At 42.0% G+C, this 25433-nt stretch overlaps 1 protein-coding gene across 1 annotated transcript in view; it reads right to left on the bottom strand.

The window, feature by feature from the left end:
• Positions 1-25433, bottom strand: part of LOC121858545 (lachesin-like) — a 120409-nt gene that overhangs the window by 55376 nt on the left and 39600 nt on the right. Inside the window, exon 3 of the mRNA XM_042355035.1 lies at positions 603-704. Coding sequence (XP_042210969.1) covers positions 603-704 — 102 coding nt within the window. The remainder of the gene's footprint in view (positions 1-602; positions 705-25433) is intronic.

The following is a 25433-nucleotide window of genomic DNA, read 5'->3' as shown; positions in this document are numbered from 1 at the left end:
GGTGTGGGGCTGAGTACAAGGGAGGGAGGAGGTGTGGGGCTGAGTACAAGGGAGGGAGGAGGTGTGCGGTTGATTACAATGGAGGGACGAGGTGTGTGGTTGAGTACAAGGGAGGGAGGAGGTGTGGGGCTGAGTACAAGGGAGGGAGGAGGTGTGCGGTTGATTACAATGGAGGGACGAGGTGTGTGGTTGAGTACAAGGGAGGGAGGAGGTGTGGGGCTGAGTACAAGGGAGGGAGGAGGTGTGCGGTTGATTACAATGGAGGGACGAGGTGTGTGGTTGAGTACAAGGGGGGACGCGGTGTGTGGTTGAGTACAAGGGGGTGAGTAAGTGGGAAGGAGAGGAAGGAGATATGCTAATCTATATAATGAACGTTTGAAGCTGCCAGTACGTGACACTGAACCTGTGGTGGTGATGGTTGAACCTTTTATTGTGAGAGTAATGGTGAAGATTGTGGTGGGTGGGTGCTGATGACCAAGTTTATTGTGGTGGGAGGGTGGTGTTGAATGACCGTGTGGTACTGATCTCTATACGGTGGGGGAACTGATCCAGAACCTGTGGTAAAGTGCTGAGGAACCTGAATGTGGTTGAAGAGGACTGACCTTGCTATGGTGGGAGTGGGTGGCAGAGAAGCGGGTCTCAGCAGCGTACACTGTTTGACCCACAGTCAGTAGCTGGTCATCGTCTCTCTTCATCCACGTCACCTGAGGGAGATGATATCTGAAGTGTCAGGAGAAGGAATTTACACATTTTATTATTAAGTTAATATTACGTGCTATCTTGCTAGAGAGTAAGATACATTTATAAAGAAAGGAACAAACCGTGATAATGAGAAACAAATTGACAATGACACAGAGATAGAAAAATAAAATAACTTACTGATTTCTTGGCAATGAAACATATATATATATATATATATATATATATATATATATATATATATATATATATATATATATATATATATATATATATATATATATATATATATATATATATATATATATATATAATACGAAACAACAAAGCCCAACTGTAAGGGCAGTAACGAGCAGGATGGTTGCCGCCGCTCGTTTGCTTGTTCGCGTCCCCCACTTGGGGGGGGGGGGTATACGGAGGTGAGAGGGTCGCTGCTGCCTCGTGACACAGTCAGACACTACCCAACCATCACCAGCTGCACTTCCCCGCTGTTCGTTCAAATTGTGGCTGTGATCTCATCATAGGTCCTGGACTCGTGGGCTGTTTCCCCAGACCCTCACAAATCGACTGTCAATCTCCGCACACCTACCCCAACCACTACCGCGGCTGTCACGTCATCGCCAGTTCCTCCACACCCTCGGTGCACCTGGCCAGTTCTCCTATGTAGCAAGACATCGCCCGCCGTCGCTCAAATGAGAAAGCTCACTTGACCTTCACCCTGAGAGTGGATCACTGCTTTCCAGAACCTTCCCCAGGGTCGCTGCCGTAGGAAATATCCGTTCATTCTTTGACTCCATTAATTGTTTAACTCCCGTAATTGTTTGATTATCTTAATTATTTCATTCCATTAATTGTTGACTCCATTAATTGTTTGATTCCTTTAATTGTTTGACTCCATTAATTGTTTGATTCTATTAATTATTTGACTCCCGTAATTGTTATTTGATGTTTGTGTGGGTGGTGTCAGAGTTTTGTGTTATTTTCATAGTAAAGAGATGTCAATCTCGAACGGTTGTTTGTTATCCCTCAGAAAACCGTGGTTCTTGACTTTCCTTTTATAAGGCCTGGTATGTGGGAGTTACCCAATTGTGTCCTGAAAATGACAACATCGTCCATCCACAGATGTTTGCTCTGATATTCATTTTGGACCCACAGAGAGAATATCGCTCTTATAATACTGGCCGATGAAAGGAAGGGAATCAGGGGCGATGCATTCTATCGACTCATCATCTCTAGACAAGTGCCTTCCTTGCAACAGATAAGAAATAAGATGCAGGAAATAATGATGATAATAACAACATGAAGATGAATGATATGCATGAAATTAACAATGGTTGAACCCCGTGACTCCAACACCGTGGATCACTCTAATGCTGGTATGATGATGATGATGATGATGATGGTGATGATGATGATGATGACGATGATGATTTTGGTGATGTTGATGATGATGATGATGATGATGACGATGATGGTGATGATGGTGATGATGATGATGGTGATGATGATGATGATGATGATGATTGATGTAATGATTGTTGTATCAGACCATACCTTACAGCCCAGACAAGAACAACACATATAGCAGTGTGTAGATGAGCAGGTGTATACCAACATAAGTTGACCCATCCTACAGTAATTAAAAGGAGATTAAGACCTGACCCAACAGAGGTCACGGTCACAAAGGGAAAAAGAGTTCTCGCCACCAGCCGGCGTCATGACCGCGTTTATTCAAGAAACTACCCTCTAGCCAGCACCACGCACCTAATCAAAAACAGCTGTTTCGACACACCCAGATTAGTGTTAATTAAGAGAGGACATCTGTTGGTCTGACTCCTCTAATATAAGGCACCTGTAGCTCCTTCCGTGAGGCAGACAGGGAGAGACAGAACTCAGAGGCAGACGGAGCCACAATCACCATAAGTCGACGTCGGGATGGGATTTCCCTTCCCAGCACCGAGTCTCCAGCGAGCAGAGTCTACCACAGGAGACAGTCCAGCACTCCCTTCAACAGCACCTGCTGGGCCTCCCTCAGGTCACACGTGAGTCATTGTCAGAGCGATCCATAGGGATAGTTACTTACGGTGGGAAGTGTATCCATTTCATGTTTGTGTCCGGGAGTCATTGTCTAATAGCGTCGTTATAATGATCTATCAATCTGTCCATACCATTCAGTTAACTAATGAATAACTGTACTAAGAAGTGTTGTTTAGAAGCTTTTCCCTAAGAACATATTAACGGTTAAATAACTAATCGGCCACGCTACCAACTTCCTTCACTTTACAATCCTCCTTCTGTACTGTAAAATCTCTACCTATATCTCTACCTGAGTTATCTCTCATTATAAAGATGATGATGATGATGATGATGATTAAAGCTGGAGATGATGGAAAATACTCCAGATGTTTAACCGACAAAAGGTTTTGAGTAATGCTAATATCTCTCAGCTAATAGGCGAAATTATTGGTCAGTTTTGAGAGTTTATCAGCTGTTGTACTGTTCACAAACGGAGGCTTAATAAACGGTACATTAATAGCTTGCCATTGAGAACAGCTAAACACAAAACAGCAACAATGTCCAAAAGCTGTTAACAATCACAGCACGTTAGTTTTTGGACAAGTGCTTCAAGCTGGATTAGTTAAAACGAATTCATAAGCAAAACTAAATTATTGATTAAACTTTCATAAAACGATCACCGGATCATCTCTTCCGTGGTGTGTCGCACTCGGTAAAAACTCCTAAAGTGAGTCTAGGTTTGTTTTCCCTTCACCGTGTTTCTAACGATCTGCCTGGTACATTTCGACTAATCCCAGTGTTGATATTCCATGATTCCATCAATTCAACAAAATATTATAGTTATTTTTGTGTTATCTTTATTATTCCTTTATTGTATTTATAGGTATTAATACCGACTTCATTTTCACCGTTATACTCCTGTATTTGTAGTAGTGTGTATTGCATATCAAGCACAACAAGCCACACAACAGAAGGCATAATATTTCCTACAGAGCAATGTACAGTTTATGCCCTAGCCTGGAGCCAACTTACTGTACCATGGGTCACTACTCTCGGTCACCTCTGGCATTCATTTACATATTTGAGCCTCAGTCCCGGGTTGAAAGGTTAAACGTGCAGTAATTTTTCACGATATATTTGATATTGAAACGCGGGTGTATATAACCGTAGACTTTTGTACCATTCTAGCATAGTGGTTGTTCGTGTGTGTAATAATGGTCTGAGCAGAATGTGGAGGAGTGTCTGATATAGTAGCGCGCATGAAGGTTTGGGAGGTTGTAGCTCCTGTCTCTCCTACTCCCTCCTCCCCTCCCTCCTATCCCCTAATTCCCTCCCTCCTATCCTCTAATCCCCTCCCTGCTACCCCTTCCTTCCCTCCCCCTACCTCCTCCTTCCCGCCCTCCTACCTCCTCCTACCCTCACCTATCCTACCCTCTCCTCCCTTCACCCCTTCCCTCCCTCCTGTCTCTTCCTCCCCTCACCTACTAATACACACATCATCCTGTGACTGCGGAATGACAAGAGATTACAAGAGATAGAGGAGGTGAGTTTGGAGGGATATTGGTTGTGAAGAGGCTCACGTCATGCCTCCCAATTTGCAGATTGGGATGGGGAAATAGGGTGGTAGCAAGTACATGGGGGTCGGAGTTCGAATGGCCTCCACCGCCAATTACTATGGGTGGACGGAAGGAGGGAAGTCTTAAGGGGTTGCTTATATTTTCCCAAGTGTATAAAAGGTTGTGAACGGGTTGGGGGTTGGGGGGGGGCATACCTGCCTGTTATGTGGATGCATGGTATGAGGATGGGAATATTTGTAAGGAAGAGAGAATGGGATTCTAAGAAAGTTACCACAATGCCTTTCTTATCCTGCTGAAGAACTATGTGGATTCCAAGAACGATTTAGATGACCAAACTTCTCTTGCCCGCACCCCACTCCACCCGGCCTAAGGTTGAGGCGAAGGTGATGGAGGGAGATAAGAGGTCAAGCTATGCCCACCCTCAGTTATTGATTGCCAGACAAGAGGGATGCAAAGATAAAACGAAGGTGTATCGCACAGCAGATGATAATACAAAAGGCCACAAGGGGTATGAGAGTGAAGGTTCCCCCCCTTATGCAGCCACTGTTAGATGGGATGGCGTCGGTTGTTAGATGGGATGATGTAAGGGTTGTTACTGTCTTCCCCTTCCTCCCCGTTCGTCGATGTTAGATGGGATGATGTAAAGGTTAAGTAATGGGTTCCTCCTTCCTCCCCGTTCGTCTGATGTTAGATGGGATGATGGAACGGTTGCTAATGGGTTCCTCCTTCCTCCCCGTTCGTCTGATGTTAGATGGGATGATGTAAAGGTTGCTAATGGGTTCCTCCTTCCTCCCCGTTCGTCTGATGTTAGATGGGATGAGGTAACGGTTGCTAATGGGTTCCTCCTTCCCCCCCGTTCGTCTGATGTTAGATGGGTTGATGTAAGGGTTGCTAATGGGTTCCTCCTTCCTCCCCGTTCGTCTGATGTTAGATGGGATGATGTAACGGTTGCTAATGGGTTCCTCCTTCCTCCCCGTTCGTCTGATGTTAGATGGGTTGATGTAAGGGTTGCTAATGGGTTCCTCCTTCCTCCCCTTTATTGTATTTATAGGTATTAATACCGACTTCATTTTCACCGTTATACTCCTGTATTTGTAGTAGTGTGTATTGCATATCAAGCACAACAAGCCACACAACAGAAGGCATAATATTTCCTACAGAGCAATGTACAGTTTATGCCCTAGCCTGGAGCCAACTTACTGTACCATGGGTCACTACTCTCGGTCACCTCTGGCATTCATTTACATATTTGAGCCTCAGTCCCGGGTTGAAAGGTTAAAGGTGCAGTAATTTTTCACGATATATTTGATATTGAAACGCGGGTGTATATAACCGTAGACTTTTGTACCATTCTAGCATAGTGGTTGTTCGTGTGTGTAATAATGGTCTGAGCAGAATGTGGAGGAGTGTCTGATATAGTAGCGCGCATGAAGGTTTGGGAGGTTGTAGCTCCTGTCTCTCCTACTCCCTCCTCCCCTCCCTCCTATCCCCTAATTCCCTCCCTCCTATCCTCTAATCCCCTCCCTGCTACCCCTTCCTTCCCTCCCCCTACCTCCTCCTTCCCTCCCTCCTTTCTCTTTATCCCCTCACCTACTAATACACACATCATCCGGTGACTGCGGAATGACAAGGTTACAAAGAGATAGGGAGAGTGAGTTCAGAGGATATTGGTGTGAAGAGGCTCGCGTCATGCCTCCCAATTGCAGATGGGATGGGGGAAATAGGGTGGTAGCAAGTACATGGGGGTCGGAGTTCGAATGGCCTCCACCGCCAATTACTATGGGTGGACGGAAGGAGGGAAGTCTTAAGGGGTTGCTTATATTTTCCCAAGTGTATAAAAGGTTGTGAACGGGTTGGGGGTTGGGGGGGGGCATACCTGCCTGTTATGTGGATGCATGGTATGAGGATGGGAATATTTGTAAGGAAGAGAGAATGGGATTCTAAGAAAGTTACCACAATGCCTTTCTTATCCTGCTGAAGAACTATGTGGATTCCAAGGACGATTTAGATGAACAAACTTCTCTTGCCCGCACCCCACTCCACCCGGCCTAAGGTTGAGGCGAAGGTGATGGAGGGAGATAAGAGGTCAAGCTATGCCCACCCTCAGTTATTGATTGCCAGACAAGAGGGATGCAAAGATAAAACGAAGGTGTATCGCACAGCAGATGATAATACAAAAGGCCACAAGGGGTATGAGAGTGAAGGTTCCCCCCCTTATGCAGCCACTGTTAGATGGGATGGCGTCGGTTGTTAGATGGGATGATGTAAGGGTTGCTAATGGGTTCCTCCTTCCTCGGTTCGTCTGATGTTAGATGGGATGATGTAAAAAGTTGCTAATGGGTTCCTCCTTCTCCCCGTTCGTCTGATGTTAGATGGGTTGATGTAACGGTTGCTAATGGGTTCCTCCTTCCCCCCGTTCGTCTGATGTTAGATGGGTTGATGTAAGGGTTGCTAATGGGTTCCTCCTTCCTCCCCGTTCGTCTGATGTTAGATGGGATGATGGAACGGTTGCTAATGGGTTCCTCCTTCCTCCCCGTTCGTCCCCGTTCGTCTGATGTTAGATGGGATGATGTAAAGGTTGCTAATGGGTTCCTCCTTCCTCCCCGTTCGTCTGATGTTAGATGGGATGATGTAAGGTTGCTAATGGGTTCCTCCTTCCTCCCCGTTCGTCTGATGTTAGATGGGATGATGTAAGGTTGCTAATGGGTTCCTCCTTCCTCCCCTTTATTGTATTTATAGGTATTAATACCGACTTCATTTTCACCGTTATACTCCTGTATTTGTAGTAGTGTGTATTGCATATCAAGCACAACAAGCCACACAACAGAAGGCATAATATTTCCTACAGAGCAATGTACGGTTTATGCCCTAGCCTGGAGCCAACTTACTGTACCATGGGTCACTACTCTCGGTCACCTCTGGCATTCATTTACATATTTGAGCCTCAGTCCCGGGTTGAAAGGTTAAACGTGCAGTAATTTTTCACGATATATTTGATATTGAAACGCGGGTGTATATAACCGTAGACTTTTGTACCATTCTAGCATAGTGGTTGTTCGTGTGTGTAATAATGGTCTGAGCAGAATGTGAAGGAGTGTCTGATATAGTAGCACGCATGAAGGTTTGGGAGGTTGTAGCTCCTGTCTCTCCTACTCCCTCCTCCCCTCCCTCCTATCCCCTAATTCCCTCCCTCCTATCCTCTAATCCCCTCCCTGCTACCCCTTCCTTCCCTCCCCCTACCTCCTCCTACCCTCACCTATCCTACCCTCTCCTCCCTTCACCCCTTCCCTCCCTCCTGTCTCTTCCTCCCCTCACCTACTAATACACACATCATCCTGTGACTGCGGAATGACAAGAGATTACAAGAGATAGAGGAGGTGAGTTTGGAGGGATATTGGTTGTGAAGAGGCTCGCGTCATGCCTCCCAATTTGCAGATTGGGATGGGGAAATAGGGTGGTAGCAAGTACATGGGGGTCGGAGTTCGAATGGCCTCCACCGCCAATTACTATGGGTGGACGGAAGGAGGGAAGTCTTAAGGGGTTGCTTATATTTTCCCAAGTGTATAAAAGGTTGTGAACGGGTTGGGGGTTGGGGGGGGGGCATACCTGCCTGTTATGTGGATGCATGGTATGAGGATGGGAATATTTGTAAGGAAGAGAGAATGGGATTCTAAGAAAGTTACCACAATGCCTTTCTTATCCTGCTGAAGAACTATGTGGATTCCAAGGACGATTTAGATGACCAAACTTCTCTTGCCCGCATCCCACTCCACCCGGCCTAAGGTTGAGGCGAAGGTGATGGAGGGAGATAAGAGGTCAAGCTATGCCCACCCTCAGTTATTGCTTGCCAGACAAGAGGGATGCAAAGATAAAACGAAGGTGTATCGCACAGCAGATGATAATACAAAAGGCCACAAGGGGTATGAGAGTGAAGGTTCCCCCCCTTATGCAGCCACTGTTAGATGGGATGGCGTCGGTTGTTAGATGGGATGATGTAAGGGTTGCTAATGGGTTCCTCCTTCGTCCCCGTTCGTCTGATGTTAGATGGGATGATGTAAAGGTTGCTAATGGGTTCCTCCTTCCTCCCCGTTCGTCTGATGTTAGATGGGATGATGTAAGGGTTGCTAATGGGTTCCTCCTTCCTCCCCGTTCGTCTGATGTTAGATGGGTTGATGTAAGGGTTGCTAATGGGCTCCTCCTTCCTCCCCGTTCGTCTGATGTTAGATGGGATGATGTAAAGGTTGCTAATGGGTTCCTCCTTCCTCCCCGTTCGTCTAACCGTCCTCGTTCTCTGATGTTAGATGGGATGATGTAAAGGTTGCTAATGGGTTCCTCCTTCGTCCCCGTTCGTCTGATGTTAGATGGGATGATGTAAGGGTTGCTAATGGGTTCCTCCTTCCTCCCCGTTCGTCTGATGTTAGATGGGATGATGTAAGGGTTGCTTATGGGTTCCTCCTTCCTCCCCGTTCGTCCTAATGGGTTCGTCTGATGTTAGATGGGATGAGGTAACGGTTGCTAATGGGTTCCTCCTTCCCCCCCGTTCGTCTGATGTTAGATGGGTTGATGTAAGGGTTGCTAATGGGTTCCTCCTTCCTCCCCGTTCGTCTGATGTTAGATGGGATGATGTAAAGGTTGCTAATGGGTTCCTCCTTCCTCCCCGTTCGTCGGTTGTTAGATGGGATGATGTAACGGTTGCTAATGGGTTCCTCCTTCCTCCCCGTTCGTCTGATGTTAGATGGGATGATGTAAGGGTTACTAATGGGTTCTTCCTGCAGCCCCTCCCCTGCAATGAGAGATGGAGTGGGTGAAGGAGGGAGAGGTGTGAGGCGTGCCTCTGCTTGACTTGACTCATGGTTCTTTTGTGTTGGTGTCCCTCGTTTATTCTGGCTGGTGGAGAACTTCTTGCACACCTTTTACTCACCCGTGAGGCAGTAGGACGCCTCAGTGTCGCCCGCTCCTCGGTGTCTATTATAAAAGTAAGAACATTTATGATGATTTTTCTTACGATTATAATTTTTTAATGGTTGCGGGGTTTTTTTCGTGCGTGAGAGATGTTTTATGTAATGGATAATTCTTGGTTACCCTAAGGCAGTGGTTCTCAACCCTTTTCACTCCATTCCCCCCTTCAGGAATTTTCAACATCCTCGTGGCCTCCTTCATTTTTCTCCCAGAACAGACAAACAGACAAGTGATAAAGACTAAAGAATGATAAAGAAGGACAGATAAATAGGACAAGAGTTAGAATGGCAAACACACACACACAGTCACATTCATAACACGCCCATGCACTCACACATAAAGCACACATACAGTCATACACAAACATGCACACAGGTAAACATTCACACTCAAGCTAGCAAGTTGAAGTGTACTTCCTGTAAGCAAGAACACGCCTCCTTTGACATGCACTGCCCAACTTGGAAGACTGAGAAGAATAGTGAGTCATACCAATTTAGCACTAAAAATGGTAGGATCATATAAGTAAAGAATGAGTATGAACAACAATGGCACCAAAAAATAAGGAAATAATTAATAAAGGAAGTGTACAAATATTTCACCCACGTAAAGCAGCGACCACATGAATTTTGAAACAAAATAATTAACACCAATTACGGAGTATATTATGCTTGAGTCAAGCTCAAACACAATATATGGTTCAGAGACAATACACTCCACTGTTCTCGTGATGGTATCCCAGGCCAGACTGAGATCATTCGGTCCTATCACCACTTGCAAAGGGATGACACACGGACACGTACTGAACAAGTCAGTTGAGCAGCTTGGTCCAGCGCCTGTCACACAGACAGGGACTGGACCTGTGAAATCTTAAATAATCCGTAACAAAAAAAAATAGCACCAGAGTATGTAAATATTAAAATTGTATTGTCGTTATGATTAAATAAAATTACAAAAAAAGAATGAAAATTTTCTTCTGCCAAGTCAAAATAAGTAATACAAGTTTTGTTTAATTCAGATTCCCAACATTATTTGGAAACGTACAATTTGTAACAGCTCGCCGTGGCTCCCCTAAATTATTGCCGTGGCTCCCCTAAATTCTTGCCGTGGCTCCCTTGGGGGCCATGGACCCCAGGTTGAGAACCACTGCCCTAAGGCAATAAAAAAGAGGTTTTCAAAATAAGGTAACTCGGTTCGTGATACCTATATAATCTTACATATTTAGTAATTTGTTCCATGTAGTATTTTATTTTCGTTTCGCTGTTTACTGAATACCTGTTTATCTTAAGTCTCACTCTCAAACTTGTGAGGTCAGAGAAAACCACCAAAAGTTGGTTCGCATTTCCCCAGAGGTTTGCTCCTCGTTGGTCTGGGCGATGGATGAGTGGACAGGTACTGCGGCTAATTTTCGCTGAGTGTGGCTGAATAATTTTTACCTACCGCCGCATTCCAAGATTTACCAGGAATATTGGATGTGGATCTTTTTTTTGTTTGTCTGTTTGGTTATGTACCGTCACCAATTTCAGTCCAATCAGTCAGTATTGACCTAGTTCTGACACCACTATGTTTAATTAACCCAACATCGGAAGAGAAATAATATTGAATGATTTTAAGTAAATTTATACCGAAAACTGAATTTTCTATTGTTCTAAAATATATTATACAAAGTGACCTAACATGGTGGAGTACAAATAGTTTATTATCCCTCTGAAAGATGAAAGAATGGAAACTGCTAGAGCACGGAAAGCTCAGTTTGTAAGCCAATGTTTAGAGAATTTATTGAAAAGTGATGTTAAATTCAATTGTTAATAATTCCAAAGTATTGTGTGGAGAAGAGTAATGATTGAGGTACATTTTTAAATTTGTGGCGAGTCATGTAATGTTGTGAATCAATGTAAATTGATTAAAATAAGTGAATATATTGTGGAACTTTGCATGTTATTGTAATCCATATCTAATTTTCTCAGTAAATGCGTAACGATACCATTTTAAATCATTTAATGATTGTAGATCGTGATGATATACTTGACAACTTATAAATAATAAGACTACTTTATAAATTGTGAGATACTGAAAAGAAAATTGGAGAAAATAAGTGAGTGTACAGGTTCATTCTTGTAGACCGCCTGTTGACTTATGTTCGAAGCGTGAGGCCGAGTAACATTAGGAAGAGTTCGTTTTAGAGTGAGAAACAATGAATTAAATTGAATAAAATAATAATATAAATAAATATAGTGAACATATTTAACATAAGTGAACTGAAAATGTGTAAATTATAATTATTTGTGAGCTTGAATTGTTAACAGCAAAGGAACGCGAGATTGTGAGTTGGAAACAGTGAGTGAGTTGGGCAGCCATTAATATGTGAGATCTCGGGGAGTAGAGGTGCCTTAGGCCTTCCACTGAGATGGTAAGGTAACTGTTCGATGTAGAGATATTTGAGGTAAGTGAAACAGTGAACTTGATCTGATAATCTTGGGTAAACAAAAGAATTCCATAGTCAAGGATGTTATTGTGTGATGATAAACTTTACAAAAAATGCTGATTTAATACAGTAAGTAATTAGTCATGATATACTCAACAGTGTTTATATGAAAGATATTATAGTTTTCTATTTTTAAATGAACTGTGAAAGATCAAACCATTACTAAATATGATATACAGTATTTAAACCGTTTATTTCTGTGAATTAGTTACCTACTTAAATGATTCTTGTGAAGAGCAGTGATTTAAAGTGAATTATTATTATTTAGTTTTGGAACTGAAAATACCTACCCAACAACTGCACACAAGGTATCCTTGAAATATTAAACTCAGCTTTGGCAAGTGGATACTTCATTGATACATTCAAAAACGCAAATCTCATATTCATACCGAAACCAGCCAAAGACCATACTGCACTAGCCATAATCACGGAAACGTTAGCCAACAAGAAAGCAGAAAGAAACCAAGTCAACATTGTATTAAGAGCCGTTAAGAAAGCGTTCGATAAAGTATGGTACCTAGGAATAAAATTTAAACTGCTTCAGTTAAATCTTCCAGAACCACTAGAAAATATCGTCTGTGACTTCCTAGACGATCGCACGGCACAAATACAAATTGGCAGCTATATAGGACCACCCATAGAACTGAAAAGTGGAGTACCCCAAGGCAGTGTCCTTTCACCCACGCTGTACAATATCTACACAGCAGACCTACCAGAACCAGCTCCCTGCAGTGAATACATAAGTTTTGCAGACGACATCACACAAATCATCACATACCACGGGAAATCAACAGCAATAATGGCACAACATACTGCCAACGCAATAGAGAACATCAACCAGTACGAAAAAAAGTGGAAGATACAAACGAACACCAACAAGTTCAAAATAATACCAATCGCTAAAAGGAAAAAAGACCCCATTATAGTAGACAACAAAGTAATTCCATATGCCATGGAAGGCACTGTCCTAGGGCTGAAGATAACAACAAAAGGCTACAAAACATTCATCACCGAAAAACTTGCAAAAACCAGAAACATGGTAATTAAATTAAAACGCTTCAGAAGCCTGTCAGCAAAAAACAAGTTAAAGTTATATAGAGCCTTTGTCCAATCCCGACTAGTATATCCGCCAATTCCCCTACATGCAATAAAACAAACAAACATAAAGAAACTGCAGATAATTCAAAACTTAGCCCTAAGTGATGTATACAACATCAGATATCCTGACATAGTCACCAACCGTCAACTACACCAACGAGCTCAAATAGAACCTTTAAGCGTTTACCTACACCAACACTCAAAAAGAATATGGACAAAGTTAGAAGAAATAGAGGCAGGACCAATCACAGAATGGATGGAAGAGACAGAAGAAGGAAGAAGAGAACACTCGTGGTTCCCTCACAGTAAAAGAAGAGCCCGAGAACCCACACCAACTCCACTCTATTGAAAGATGCAACGTTACCCTAGTGACAACCTTGGCAGCCCTACCACTTACAACCTTAGATCACAAGCACCTGCCCTAGACTCCCCACCATTGGCTAGGACACAAGACCCGAAAATGTAAGGCATAAAACTGCAACACTTGCTAAACATACAAATACCTGACATAGATATAACACCTAAGACGAAAATTAGCTGAAACACAAACATGAGAAAACAGAAGCACTTGGGTTGAGCCCCAAGACCTAGCATTCTACTACTATTTTCCAATTTCATCGCTTTTCTTTTTACACTATCCACCAACCACAAGTCCCTCCAAATTCCACCATCATTCTTCAAGTCCAGTTCCCGCACCACCAACCTACGCACCAGCATCAAGATCTCTTCATACTTTACTTCACCCATCGACTCGACTCCAAGAACATTAGCATTCGGATCATCATTGTAACAGGGAAGGAGCCGACAGCTCCTCCCCAGAGGGAGACTTCCCTCCTCATCACCGCATCTCCAGCTATCAGAGTCTCCCACAGGAGACATAATCCAGCACCCCCTTGAACAGCACCTGCTGGGCCTCCCTCAGGTCACATGTGAGTCTTTGTCAGAGCGATCCATAGGGATAGTTACTGACGGAGGCAAGTGTATCCATATCATGTTTGTGTCCGAGAGTCAGTGTCTAGTAACTTCGATATATTGGTCTATTAAAGCGTCCATGCTATTCAATTAATTAATAAAGAGTTGTATTGAAAGTGTTGTTTAGAAGATTCCCCCTACGAATATAATATAACTAACCGGCCACGCTACCAAACTTCCTCTCTTTACGATCCTACAGCTATAAATATTCTACCTATATCTTCTATACGAGTTTTACCTGTATTACATAGTGTTGTGACTATACTATATTTAGCACTGTGACTATAATATATTTGGCGCTGTGACTATAATATATTTGGCGCTGCGACTATAATATATTTGGCGCTGTGACTATAATATATTTGGCGCTGTGACTATAATATATTTGGCGCTGTGACTATAATACATTTGACGCTGTGACTATAATATATTTGGCGCTGTGACTGAGTAAAAATATTTGGCGTCAGACTATACATATTTGGCGCTGTGACTATAATATATTTGACGCTGTGACTTATAATATACTCTATGCTGTGACTATAAAATATTTGGCGCTGTGGACTATAATATATTTGGCGCTGTGACTGGCAATATATTTGGCGCTGTGACTATAATATATTTGACGCTGTGACTATAATATATTTGGCGCTGTGACTATAAAACATTTAGCACTGTGACTATATATATTTAATGCTGTGATTGTACTATATTTTGGCGCTGTGTATTTATAAAATATTTGGCGCTGTGACTATAATATATTTGGCGCTGTGACTATAATATATTTGACGCTGTGACTATAATATATTTGGCGCTGTGACTATAAAATATTTATGCTGTGACTATAATATATTTATGCGCTGTGACTATAATATATTTATCGCCAGGACTATAATATATTTTCATGCTGTGACTATAAAATATTTGGCGCTGTGACTATAATATATTTGGCGCCGTGACTATAATATATTTAACGCTGTGACTATAATATATATTTATGCTGTAGACTATATATTTGGCGCTAAGACTATAATGTGCCTATGCTGTGACTATAATATATCGGCGCTGTGACTATAATATATTTAATGCTGTGACTGTATTATATTTAGTGCTGTGGACTATAATATATTTAAGTAACTGCGACTATAATATATTTGACGCTGTGACTATAAATATTTGGCGCTGTCACTATAATATATTTAGCACTGTGACTATAATATATTTGGCGCTGCGACTATAATATATTTGGCGCTGCGACTATAATATATTTGGCGCTGTGACTATAATATATTTGGCGCTGTGACTATAACGCAGATCAACATCATCTCATAACACCTCCTTCCACCCGGCGCGCACCAAGTTCCCCACTCCTGCGCGCACAGTTGGTGTCCAGGACCGGTGATGTGAGGTGATTACAGAGTTGATGTGACCTATACAGCTCGGCACGTTAACCCCCTGTGTATGGGTTCTTTTCTATGTTTAATAAAATAATTTGACGTTAGTTAAATATATACTAAATATGTCGATCCCAGAGTGAAGGGGTCGGCTAGAAATTATCATTATTTCCCGCATAGCTCTACCAATACCTGCAGCAATGAATGATTGATGAGTATTTGATTTGTAAACTGATTGACTGACCAATTGATGGCAGTAACTCTCTTAACCAGTCCGAGCTGACGCAACTCAGAACTAACTCTATCACTCTAATTTCTATGAAAGAAATTACATCCCTTTAGTAATTAACCACATAGAAAAAACTTGTTTTCATAGAACTTACAAAAGTACGATGACAGAAAAAAAATCAACAAATGATGACAAGTAGAACAAGAAAACTTACCACTTTCTTCAGCCTGACAATGACAGCACAAACCTCCTAAAAACACAATTACATATAAAAAATAAGAGAAAAATAGCAAATATATTAATGAAAAACAATCCCTGAAATTTGCTAAGAGTGTAGACCCATGACCCAGTATATTCATGAGAAAGTAATTCTTCAAAAGAGAATGATAAAACACTGGGAATAAAAATGAGTGAGTGGCTTTAGTGATGATTAAAGGAATTAAGAGAGAGTGTGCCACTGCCGGGAAAATCGAGCTAACATTAAGTCTTCTCGGGGAATATGAAGGGCGTTAAATGCCTTGGATAATTTCTGCTTAAGGAGACACGAGAACTCGTTACTCGCTGAAGCACCGTCCATTACATCAGTCATCCCAGCAGCTGAGTCTCTTATATCCTTTTATATATCGTTTATTCTCCTACAAATTCATTAACTTTCTTCTGGAGAGACGGGGAAAGCCGGGTATAATCTCTCTCTGATCCCTCCATCTTAACCTCCTAGTTCTGGGGATCTTACTCGTCTTGAGTCCTCTAGCCTTTGTTGTTCTGTCTGAGAACAAAGAGGGAGGAAAGGGAGAAATGGAGGAAGGGGGAAAGATGGAGGAAGGAGGAGGATAAGAGAGACACAACAGGGAGAGAAGGGGAAGAGGGAGAAAGGGAGGAGGGTAAGAGAGAGAGGGAGAAAGGTAAAGATAAAGAGAAGGGGACGAGGGATGGGAGAACGGAATGAAGAGATAGTGAGAAGGGAGACAAGAAAGGGGGAGGGAGGGTGGGAAAGAGGGATAGGAGAGGGATGAGAAAGGAAGGGAGGACGGGAGAAAGAGAGGTAAGGAATAGAGGGAAAAGGAGAGAAACGGAGGGATAGAGTAAGTAAGGGAGGAGGAAGAGAGAAAGGGAGAAGGCAGAGAATCAGAGAAGGAAAAGGGACGGACAGAGGAAGAGAGGGAGGGAGGAAGAGAAGACGGAAGAGGTTGAGGACGAGAGGGGGAGAGAGAGGTGGAGGGGAAGAAGGAGTCGAGAAGAGAAATGAAAACAGACAGACAGACAAGACAATCCAGCCCCGTGGGAGAAGTCAGACAGACCAACCACCCGCTCCTGTTGCTCGATAATAAGCTAACCAGATTATTTAAGACTTTAATTTTAAAAACAAACAAGCTACGTGTATTTAAGAGCATCAGATTAAGCAAATAACTTAAAGAACATTGTCGTGTGAGGCCATTAACATAATTTTATTTGTTCGTAATAATGTTATCATGTTCACCTACCGTAATATTTCTCTAGGGAGACGTTTTACGACAATTGACCCCTAGAGAGTAGTCCGATGGCAGTGTTGCATGTTGTAGTACTGTTGAGTCGCTCCTGTGAGTGTGTGTGAGTGTGTGTGTGTGTAACATGTTATGGGCCAATCACTCATGGCATAGCTCCAAAGAAGGCATCCGTCAACGCTGGAAAGAGCACTTCCATTCGCTGCTCTACCGATGTGGATGTCCTGACTATCCAGCAGGTCTCTCAACATCCAGAGCTGACCCACCTCAGCCATCCTCCATCCCTGCATGAGTTAGCTACTGCCATCAAACAGATGAAAAATAACAAAGCCTCAGGGCCTGGTGGAATCCCAGTCGAGGTATATAAAGCAGGAGGACCTCTGCTTACTAGCCGTCTTCACTCTCTCCTGAAGAATATATGGGAAAAGGAAAAAAAACAAGCTCTTAAAGACACCTCCATCGTCAATATTCATGAGACAGTGGCAACTACCATGGGATCTCGCTGATGTCTGTAGCTGGCAAGATTATCACCCGAGTCCTCTTAAACAGATTTCTCCCTGAGGCAGAAAACTTCCTCCCAGAATCTCAATGTGAGTTTAGACCATCACATGGCACCACTGACATGATCTGTGCTGCCCGCCAGATACAGAAAAAGTTCGTTGGGAAGACAAGATGACAAATGCCAGTATTCTTGCTGACACCAACTGTAGGAACATCGAGGCTACCAGTATTCATGAACAACTAAGCTGGACTGGCGATGTTACTTTCATGGAAGACAGTAGACTGCCAAAGCAACTACTTTACAGTCACCTAACGACTAGTAAACGTAGCTCTCAACCGAAAAGGTATGAGGATAGTCTTAAAACATACCTGAAAAAGTGTCAAATCGACCCCTCACCTGGGAGACGATTACTTCACACTATAACGCTTGGAGGAGCACCACACGAGAAGGTGTCAATACTTTCGAGTTAGCCTGATTGCATATCGAGGCAGACAAGCGCCAACGCCGGAAAGATGGTACCGCCGCCCCTCCCGCACTAGATGTAACCCCCCACATGTGCAACATCTGTGAAAGATCCTGCCTTTCCCGTACCTGCCTCTTTAGTCACCTCAGAGCTCACCAACGTATGTGACATCCTTAATAACTCATATCATTTTATTTTATTTATTTTTTGTATTTATTTATTTCTTATTGGGCACCCCCCCCCCCTACACCCTTGTGTAAGGTGAAGCGCAGAAGCCTTTACAGCGCCCAATAGGGAATCATGCTAAGTTCATGCTTGCCTTTATGTCTCATGAGTTAAGGGCGTAGAAGCCTGAAGAGTCAAGGGCGTAGAAGCCTGAAGAGTCAATGGTTTATGTCTAAGCAAGTTATTGGAAGCTCCAACAACTTTCCCTGAATACGAATTCGCAATTTTCGATTTTCAGCAGGTACCTACTTTGCTGCTAGGTGAACAGGGACCAGGGGAGGCTGGGAAGTGTGTCCAAACAACCTTCCACCGGCCCGGGAATCGAACCCGTGACATCTCACTTGCGAGGCAAGAGCGGTACCGCTTTACCCACTGGCGCCCCCATATCATTTTATCATAGCTGGGTGATCCTCACACTCGATTCCAAGTGACAGCAAAGTAGTAGTACATGTAGTAGTAGTAGTAGTGTGTGTGTGTGTGTGGTTTAAATATAAGGTCAATCTTATGTCTCACTGGGCATCTGGGCTTCTCTTTAAGTGGCCGACTCTTGATTAAGTCTGCTACATTAACGTCACTGTTAATTTTTCTACTGCTCTTGAAAGATTTGGGAATCCTTCTGGAAGATTGGTTACTTGGTTTGTTATTGTTTCGCTTCTGGTGCTGTTCCTATCATCCTTTCCATATCTTGACAGCTTCTTGCTATTTTAACAAGTGCCCACCTTCGTCTAAGGTGTAGGACAAGATGTTGGCGCACGTCACGACTATGCTCTTACAACCTGTGTGTTACGCTACTTCCTCATTCATAAGAACATAAGAGCATAAGAATGAAGGGAACTGCAGCGGGCCTATTGGCCCAGCCTGGGCTGTCCCATTTACACCCAACCCCTATATACTGATGATCAATATGGGGTAGTAGGCAGCTACCAAACAGGGAGGTACTCCCGCCTGAGAAGATATTGGAAGCATAGTGAATTGTCTAATGGTAGACCCTGCTGCCATATGACACCACGAAAATTGTGACCAAGTCCCAGGTTGCTGTTTTGACTTTCTGCCCTATTTACACACAACTGCAGGGTCTCAATTGTTTCTCTTACTATTGACAACACAACATACATAAATTGTTTCTCACTTTTGATATTTTTTTATTTTTTTGTATTTCTTTATTATTATTATTATTATTATTATTATTATTATTATTATTATTATTGTTTTAGTATTTTATTTAAAAAAATAAATTTTTTACTATAAAATTGATTTACTATGAATTATTATTAGTATTATCATTATTATTATTATCACTATTATTATTTTTATTATTATTAATATTGTTATTATTTTTATTATTATTATTACATTTTCGCCCCCCAAGTCCCGATGTGGGTTGATGACCTGTGCCCTGGTGGGCTATATATATACACTGTATGTACACACATACAGTGTATTTTTGTGGATAAGATTGTTGTTACTCTGTGTTATACTCGAACATTTTGCTGACTTTGTAAGGTAATACACACACATGTGCTTCGTTGCGTGTAGGAGCTTTGCCAGAAAGTCTTGTGTGTAGGAGCAGTCAGGCAGGGAGCGGCCCTTAGAAATAGGGTTGAGTGTTCACTACATTAACCGTGAGGAACGAGCCGTGGAGAACAGATCCTGTGGTGGCTAGCGTGTGGTAAAAGGCGACATAAAGCGAGAGACTAGCACTATAGCTCAGGACACAAACTCCGCACGAATTTATGGCCGTTATAGCCGCTGATGGACTCTACGTGACCGGGATACCATATAACTTCCAATATATTTATTTTACTTTAGGTTTTATTACTGACCTCTTATATACGAGACTAGAATAATTCACGTTACTAGATTATGGATTTCATGGCTCCAAAATGTCTGGAAAATTCATTGAAATTTAATCTTAATAATGTTATACAAAGCTTGAGACAAACACCATCACCTTCTATGTTGCCTTTGACTATAGGAGTTAAGTGGGCATGCAACGTTTATTTTGGAAGAATAATTTATCTTTCGTGTATATTCTGTACAAAAATTTGTAAGTTCAAAAAATATTTTGATACTGGATGTTGTGAATATTGGTAACGTTATGATATTCCACCCCATAAAACACGGGTTCAGTCTCGTAACCAAGGAAAGTTCAGGGCGAGTTATTTGCCGCGGTGTGCGCTGGACTGGCCACTCCACGTGTCAGTCTCGGGCTAAGCTGATATTTCTGGCCTAAAAGGTGACATCCATAGACTCTCAGGCACAGGGATCGCTACCACGGCGCCACAACGACAACAAAAGCAATCCTAGGATTTGTGTTATTTCACACAAAGCCTGTTATTTCGTCTTATCTTTAAGCAACGTGAACTTCCATCGGGGATTGCCCGTCCAACTATGTGGTTGTGGTAGCGATCCCTGTTCTCACGCAGACGTCCAGGGTTCGATTCCCGACTAATGAGTCAATACTTGTACATGGAAGTCCGCGTGTATGTGGACTGTTGATATATATATATATATATATATATATATATATATATATATATATATATATATATATATATATATATACATATATAAACCTTAGTGATAGTCAGAACAAAACTGATATTATGTTACATAAATTTATTTGTCAGTGGCACAAAGTTAAAAATTCTTTGAAAACCTTGGAGTTAGATGTAGAATATATATTTAGTGGGTCCCATATTTTTGACCTGTCTTAACTTGACTAGTCACGTCGCCCTTTCTCTTAAGCCCCTCTACGTGTGTGTTGGTGTTGGTGTGCGGATTAGTGGATGTCATGATTATGACCTGATCTCATGTTTAATAAGGTCACCCTGTATATTTAAGCCTCTCTGTGTCCATGTAATTCAGTTGCTCCATTGTTTCCCTTTTCCCTGTGTGATTTTATCATATATATTAATATATATATATATATAGCAACGAAGTATGTCTGTGTGTTTGTGTGTCCGCACGAGAATCTCGGAACCACTTTACCATCTGTAGTGATGATGGATGTGTTATATGTAGTGATGATGATGGATCTGTTATATGTAGTGATGATGGATGGTGTTATATGTAGTGAAGATGGATGGTGTTATATGTAGTGATGATGGAAGGTGTTATATGTAGTGATGATGGGTGGTGTTATATGTAGTGATGATGGGTGGTGTTATATGTAGTGATGATGGATATTGTTATATGTAGTGATGATGGGTGGTTTTCAAAGCATTTTTAACCTTGGGCCACTGACAAATAAATTTATGTAACATATTATCAGTTTTGAAATGACCATCACTTAGGTTTATTGATTTTAATTCCTTAATCAAACTAGCTTCAACCAGAAGTCTTTCTGTGACACAAGATTATTTAAATACTTCTAAGCTTTTTTCCCAAGCAATGGGATGATTATTATTCCTAACATGAACGAACAAGGCACTGCTTTCAGATGCAGTTCTGATATTATACTTATGTTGTTTGATTCTAAGCTGCAGTGTTTGATTAAGGAATTAAAATCAATAAACCTAAGTGATGGTCAGTTCAAAACTGATAATATGTTACATAAATTTATTTGTCAGTGGCCCAAGGTTAAAAATGCTTAAAAACCTTTGATCTAGATGTATGATAGTTATTTTGTGGGTCCCTTATTTTTGACCTGACCTGACTCAGGTCACGTCAAATTCTTCTTAAGCTCCTCAGATGTGTGTGTTGTGTGGGATTAGTGGATGGAAATCATTATGACATGAATTTCAAGGCATATCACCCCTGTATATTTAAGCCTCTTCTGTCCATGTAGTTCAGTTGCTCTGAAGATGTCTTTGAATAAACACGTGAAAGCTAAGGTGTTCCATTGTTTTACTTTCCCCGTGTGATTTTATCAAGATATATATATATATGCAAGTAAATCACTGTAGGTGCTCGTGATCTAGGTATATGCTGATAACCACAAGGAAAGAAGAAAACACGAAGTTCCTAAGCACTTTCGTGTAATTCACATCTTCAGGGGTGAGTACAGACTAAGGAGAAGTACAAAACAAGGTGTATATATACAGAGGAGGGTGAGATCAGGTCCACAATGGTCAGGTATTAGGTAATGACCCTACTAATCTTTAAATAGCACTGCAAAGGTCGGTAGTCAGGTCAGAGGGTAAGGTGACCCAACCTTCTCACCTGGTTACAAATCTTCTTAATTACAAAATTGTCCAGTTTGTACATGCCATTACTCAACATGAATTTGAGTAATGACATGTACAAACTAATCTCGCAGAGAAAACCCAATACATAAATTATACCTATCCATGTTACAAATATATATATATATATATATATATATATATATATATATATATATATATATATATATATATATATATATATATATATTAGCTCGATTTTACCATTAAATACAGCTTGAGCTGAATTTTCTGCAACATGTACATACTCAGAAAAGGAAAGGAGCCACTCCAATGTAGGACCAGAAGTCATTAAATTACTAACAACCCTAAATAAATGGTTCGACTCAGAACTAATCGCATTAACTTTTGATTCCAAAGCATTAATTGCATGAAAAATTTCAGTTACAAGACGATTTTGTTTATGAACGGCTTGATCGATAATGTTCAAACGGTCTCCTAATTTAGCTACATCCTCGGCAGGCGCAGTGCGAAACAGAGTGCTTTCTGTAAGACCAGAAAAATTAAGCAATCCTCGCTTTCTTCGCGTTTGGGAATGCACTTTCTTTGCAAGATCATCCTGAGATGCTGGAGTAGAGTGTCAAGCTGCGACGATAATCTTGAGAAGGGTTCTGAGACGAAGTAGCTGATGATTAACAATTTGTGATACCACTGTCGAACTGCTAGGGTTCTTACTTAGATCATCAAGGACGGTCATAACTGTCTGCAGTTGGGTATCAATAGACTCCATCTGGCGTGGAAGCTTCAGCAGTCCGTGTAGCTCATACTTTACGTTCACAGCATCGTCGAGAATGAGAACTCGTCCCAAAGGTGCAACAAGAGCATCTGTCTAGAGAACATCCGCTGACGTATCCATCAACACGGTGGTGACACAAAGGGGTAGAAGCATTAATTCTATGATCCAAGCCACACTGTAAAAAAAAATTAAGCATCTTAATAAATATTCGCAGAACGTAGTTTTAAACGATAAGCATTACTCAAACTTGGTGTACTTAATGTTTGACCAGTTATGTCTGAACATCATTAACATTCATAGACAGGATGAACCTTTTGTAAGACTGTCCACGTCTGACGTTTGAGTATTTGGTTTCAAAATTTTAAATTTATTGCCCGCTATTTTAGCAATAATGCGGAATGGTCCCACAAATTTGGGCAAAAGTTTGGAGATCCTTTCAGGTTCTCATAACATAACAGCATCACCTATTTCTAATGTTGTAGGCTTAGCCTGTTTATGTTGCTTATAAATAATTTCAGCGCGTGACGCTGCTAGATGTTTCCGTATTTGTCCATGAATGTTTGTAAAAACGCTGTGGTGCTTGGTCGCAAAATCGTCAACATTGTAGATGGGGCAAGGCTTGCCTGGAAGTACGACACAGGGCAGACGTTTGTCAATGCCATAAACAATATAATAGGGTGATTTACCCGTGGAACTATTAATCGATCCATTAATAGATGCGGTGACTTGCGGTTCCCATGCGTTTTGCATTTGATTCACTATTGGACGAAGAATCTCTCGAATTTTACGATTGCTTCTTTCGACAGGTCCATTAGCCTGTGGATGATAGGCTGTAATAAAACTTTGTTGCATATCATATTGGGAGCAAAATTGTGCAACTAACTAACTCTTGAACTCTAATCCATTAACGGAGAGAAGAAAATTGGGAGTAGTAAACGGACATATGAGGTGAATAACTACAGATTCGGCTGTTTTATCCTTTAGTGGGACTAAAATCACACACACACACTAGGAGGGTATGAGGATCCTTAATGACTCCTCGGTAGTTGCAACAAGTCTATGGCGACTGTGTCAAACGGACGATCTGGTGTAGGATATTGTAGAATTAGAACCGGTGACAAAGTAGTACTCTTATGCTGAGCGCATACCAGACACTTAACAATGTGCTGTTCAATGACTTTTCTCATTGTAATCCAGAAATACTTCTTTCTCACCTCCGCCAGGCTGTCCTCTGCATCTTGCCAGTTTTCCATTGTGGGAAGAAGCGCTAGACATCCACGACAGTGAAGTACTCTAAGAAAGGCTTTATCTAAGCCTTTATCTAGAGCGTCAGTCCGTATGGGCGCAATTGTCGAAGTGTTTGTTGAACCTAAAATGTTTATCAGATTCCACTCAGAGGATTGTCATGTAATCCAGAAGTGCAGGCATTTCACCTTCAAGACGATTCTATCCTTCACGGCGTGGGTGGCCGCCAGGGAGCAGGATATCTCCAAAGCTCGCGTTTTCTGAGGGGGAAAATTTACTTGCCAACATGTACCCCATCCACGGATCAGCTACAGTTGCTGGTTTGCTCTCTGGACTGCTTGCTGGCTATACTGGCGGAGATAAGAGCATGATAGGGTGCAATCATCAACGTAGGTTGATACCGCTGGCATATGTTGTAGGACGTCGTCAATACATACATTCCATAAAATCGGTTCCAAAACAGATCCCTGAGGGACCGACGCCTCTATTGAAAAGTCTTTGGAGGTATAACTGTTGACGACAACTTTGCCAGTCTCTGGAGATGAGCAACAGCAGGTCTGAGGTGGAGCGAGATGACCTCAAACCAAACTGCCGGTTAGACAGCAGATTGTGGTGGTCAGAGTAGAGACACATTTCCTCCGAATAATTTCTCAAATATCTTCCTGACCGCTTTTAATGGTAGGTCCCACTCTGGCCTGCTTCCACACGGTGGGCCACTTATTTTCCACCAGGCAGTTGTTGAAGACAGTCAAAGAAGGAACAACTAAATCGTTGGCACAATGTCATTAGACATACGGGCTGATGTCGTCAGGGCTAACTGCTTTTTTAACATTAACTTTTGGAAATAGACATTTGACTCTTTCCTGAGCCACCACCACTGTGGTCAGCTGTTCCTCAGACTCTAGTTGTAGAAGTGGCGAGGTTCTATTGGGTTCTCTGACAGTCATTTTAGGACTGAAGAGCTCTACGAGCAGCTCTGCTTTGTCCCTGCTGCTGGTAGCTAATGTTCCATCCGGTTGGTGAGAGGAGGAATTAACTCTCGTTGGCCAATCCCCTGATTTTCCTTCGCCAGAGCTCACCACATTTTGGAGCTCACCCCTGCACCAGTCAGTTTGCGCCGCATATCGGCCTCCCACTTACTGGTGGTAACCATGTGTTTGCAGGCAGCTCT

Source organism: Homarus americanus, unplaced genomic scaffold (genome assembly GCF_018991925.1).
Source record: "Homarus americanus isolate GMGI-L3 unplaced genomic scaffold, GMGI_Hamer_2.0 scaffold74, whole genome shotgun sequence".
NCBI lineage: Eukaryota > Metazoa > Arthropoda > Malacostraca > Decapoda > Nephropidae > Homarus > Homarus americanus.
This window is presented reverse-complemented; position numbering and strand designations above follow the sequence as displayed.